Below are 4,080 nucleotides of genomic sequence, written 5' to 3' on the forward strand. Positions count from 1 at the left end.
GTGTAGAGGAGAGAGATGGGTGGGGTATAGAGAGAGAGAGAGAGAGAGAGAGAGAGAGAGAGAGAGAGAGAGAGAGAGAGAGAGAGAGAGAGAGAGAGAGAGATGGGGACTCTTTTCCTCTTAAGGTGGTACAGGATGTACCTCACATCACACAGTTTGCCGCTCGTAACTTTAACGTTTGTGAGTGTGTGTGTTTGTGTGTGTTTGTGTGTGTGCACGTGTGTGTGTGTTTGTGTGTGTGTGTGCACGTGTGTGTGTGTGTGTCTGTGTGTGTGCGTGTGCGACTGCGCGTGTGTATGTGCGTCTGTGTGTTGGTATTGTCTCTGTGCGTCTATGTTATCCATATGTTTCCTCTTTATTGGCCAAAGCTAAAGCTGTGTTTACTGGGGCACTGAAATTCCTCAAGACTGCCCCTTCAGGGCCACTGACACGTGTACATGCAGCAAGGCACACACACACACACACACACACACACACACACACACACACACACACACACACACACACACACACACACACACACACACACACACACACACACACACACACACACACACACACACACACACACACACACACACAAACACACACGCACACACATACACACACACACAGGCATGCACACACACACACACACACACACACACACACACACACACGCACGCACGCACGCACACACACACACACACACACACACACACACACAGGCATGCACAAACAAGACACACACACTCACCCACGCGTGTAAACACACAGCCAGCTCTGCTGAGCAGCTCTTGATTGCTCGTGTCTGATTTGAATTAGAGGCTCATCTCTCTCAGATCTCAGAAATGGCTCTGTGTGGCGCAGCGGTTTGGTGGTTTCGGTGGTTTTGACGGCGGTGCCAGCTCACGATTGGTCCAGGGCCCGTTTGGATGGCACCGGGGTTTGGTCGTGATGTGTTTAGCTCCAACAATAGTGGTTTAGGGGGTTTTACAGAGAGGCACAAGACCTACACACTGTTAACCCACAGAGGGCTGGACGTCTGGAGCAAAGAGTCTGTTGGGATGGATGGATGGATGGATGGATGGATGGATGGATGAATGAGTGGATGCATTTTTGTGTGTGCATTTTTGCATTTGAGCAATTTACCATTTTTGTACATTTTAGTTTTGTATATTGTACATTTTGTATATCGTTTGGTCTTTTGCGGTTTTATGAAGCACAATCTCAGGAGGGTCACACAGAACCAAGCATATTCACTACCTTATTATGTGACGAATAAAACTAACAACTTGAAACTTGAACTTAAACTTGATGGATGAGTGGGTGGGTGGGTTGATGAATGGATGGATGAGTGGGTGGGTGAGTGGGATGGATGGGTAGATGGGTGAGTGGGTGGGTGGAAAGATGGATGCATGGATGATGATTAGATGGATGGATGAGTGGCTGGGTGCTACTGTAGTTAGACAGTTAACGTTAGCTTTACCAGTGGTCCGCATTGCTTTCTGAGACACCATGTCCCCCGCCAGAGTGGAAGGTGATGGAGCCACACAGGCCTCGCCTTCCCTGTGAGTTATATAAACAACGAGACACGTCCATCATCCACACCCTCCGTGTTGTGTTGATATCGTGTGTCCGGGTCAGATCCAGCAGAAAGGAGGCCTTTTCCAAAAACCTATATTTATTTCCAAAACTTTCAACAGGAATAACCTCAGCGGTGCTCAGCGTCAGCACAGCTTCCCGGCTCCTCGTGAAAACATGTCATGAACATGTGGCAGCTAATGGCCAAACAGGAAGCGGCGGGGTTTATGGGAAATGTCCGTTTGTCATCCATTTATCATGAGAATCAGGCTACCATTTGTTTCAGTAATGTATAACAAGTTCAACCAATCTGACAAGGCTTTTTTTTATTATTTAATACTTTTTACGGCAATTCTCCTTGTAGTAGCCCTGTTATCCTATCTGTATATCTACTCATATTATCTAAAAAAACACTGGCTAGCTTGGTTATATCAACCACAGTGTATTCATACTTGTACCACTGTATATAATATTAGCTTAGCGTATTTACTCTTACTTTCTATTACTCAGTACTTGTACTTGTGCAATGACACATACATTTAATCGAATCCAATCTAATACCAGCGGTTAGACTGAGACATAGGGAAGGGAACGAGAGAAGGATAATCATTATGCAGTTTTACATTTGTATGCACGGTATTGAATGTACAGTAATAATAATCACTTTATTTGTATAGCACATTTCATACAAGAATTGCAGCTCAAATTGCCTTACAGTAGAAAAAAGGCAGGCAAAGTGCAGACATATAAAATCAACATTTTTCACATTAGGATCTAGCATCCCAATAGGCCACTTTGTTTATGGTTTGATTCTATGGCATAAAATGACACATAAAACATATAAAACAAGCATAACAAAGATAGCAACAAAGTAAGACAAATCAAAGTTTTAAAATGACATACAAAACATATAAAACGAGCATAAAAAGATAGCAGCAAAGTAAGGCCAATCACAGTTTTTCATATTAGGATCTAACATCCAAATAGGCGTCTCTGGTTACGGTTTGATTCAGTATTTAAATAGGCAGTAATACAAATTATAAAATATAAAGAAAGTGCAGTAAAAATTGTTAATAAAATAGAATAGACAGTAAAATGATGCAGTACTACAGTGCAATAAAATAGTTCAGTAAAATAAAAATAAAAATACAGTACATTTGTCTTTTCAGCTTTTTTTATTCTGTATTGAGATCATTACACCCGTATTAAATGGATGATCTGGACTCTCTTCAGTCTCTGTTCCCTGTGTCTTAAATGTTGATCCTGGCCACAAATAACTCTCAGCCTACAGCTGGAGGATATTCAATAGTTGTATTAAATTCCTATATCATATTAATACATCTATATTAACTGTGTAGATCAGTCTTTGGGCCTAATTGATATCAGTTCCACATACAGAAAGGATCGATTGACAATAGGATAGAGTGATAAGTGGATCGATAGGTGAAATAGATAGCCACGTAAATATGTAAACAACTCAACTGTGTTTTAATAGCCTTTAATCCTCACATATCTTCCAGCAAGACGCTGGGCAGTGTTTTAATAGCCTTTAATCCTCACATATCTTCCAGCAAGACGCTGGGCAGTGTTTTAATAGCCTTTAATCCTCATATCCCCTGAGCAAGACGCTGGGCAGTGTTTAAATAGCCTTTCATCCTCATATCCCCCCAGCAAGACGCTGGGCAGTGTTTAAATAGCCTTTAATCCTCATATCCCCCCCAGCAAGATGCTGGGCAGTGTTTAAATAGCCTTTAATCCTCACATATCTTCCACCAAGGCGCTGGGCAGTGTTTAAATAGCCTTTACTCCTCACATATCCCCCAGCAAGACACTGGGCACTGTTTAAATAGCCTTTAATCCTCACATATCCCCTCAGCAAGGCGCTGAGCAGTGTTTAAATAGCCTTTAATCCGCACATATCCCCCCAGCAAGACACTGGGCAGTGTTTTAATAGCCTTTAATCCTCACATGTCCCCCCAGCAAGATGCTGGGCAGTGTTTAAATAGCCTTTAATCCTCACATGTCCCCCCAGCAAGGCGCTGGGCAGTGTTTAAATAGCCTTTAATCCTCACATGTTTGATTGATTGATTGATTGATTGAAAACTTTATTAACAGATTGCAGAATGGGTACAGTACAGTACAGTACAGCTCAATACATGTAATTGTTAAGGGAGTGCAGACCAGAGAAAGACTTTCGTCAGGGTCCCCCATTTTCAATTCATCATAACATATATGACATACACAACATACAGATAGACAGTACTGCTACATCTATACATTTATGACATACCAGATTTGCAAATACAGTACTGTTTGTGATACAAAAAGAGTCCAGAAAAGAGAGTATATACATTTGACGTAGAAACTGTACATTGGAGGAGGTTGGGTATGTGGGGTGGTGTTGGGTGGGTGGGGGGGGACTGTACATTGGATGTGGTTGGGTGGGTGGGGTTGGGGGGGGGGGGGGGGGGTTGGGTAGGAGGGGTGGGTGGGGTGGGTGGGGGACACTGTACAACT

The 4,080-nt window shown here is 42.9% G+C and overlaps 1 protein-coding gene across 1 annotated transcript in view; it reads right to left on the reverse strand.

Annotated features, from left to right (window-relative positions):
- LOC311247706 (myoD family inhibitor-like) overlaps nucleotides 1-1,499 on the reverse strand; it is a gene marked incomplete at its 5' end in the record, with an annotated part of 6,886 nt that extends 5,387 nt beyond the window's left edge. The window contains one exon of the mRNA XM_084338715.1: nucleotides 1,469-1,499. Within this exon, the coding sequence (XP_084194841.1) occupies nucleotides 1,469-1,499 (31 nt within the window). The remainder of the gene's footprint in view (nucleotides 1-1,468) is intronic.
- Nucleotides 1,500-4,080: the final 2,581 nt, after the last annotated feature.

The sequence above is a fragment of the Notolepis coatsorum genome (assembly GCF_963971535.1).
Source record: "Notolepis coatsorum genome assembly, contig: SCAFFOLD_537, whole genome shotgun sequence".
Taxonomy (NCBI): Eukaryota; Metazoa; Chordata; class Actinopteri; order Aulopiformes; family Paralepididae; genus Notolepis; species Notolepis coatsorum.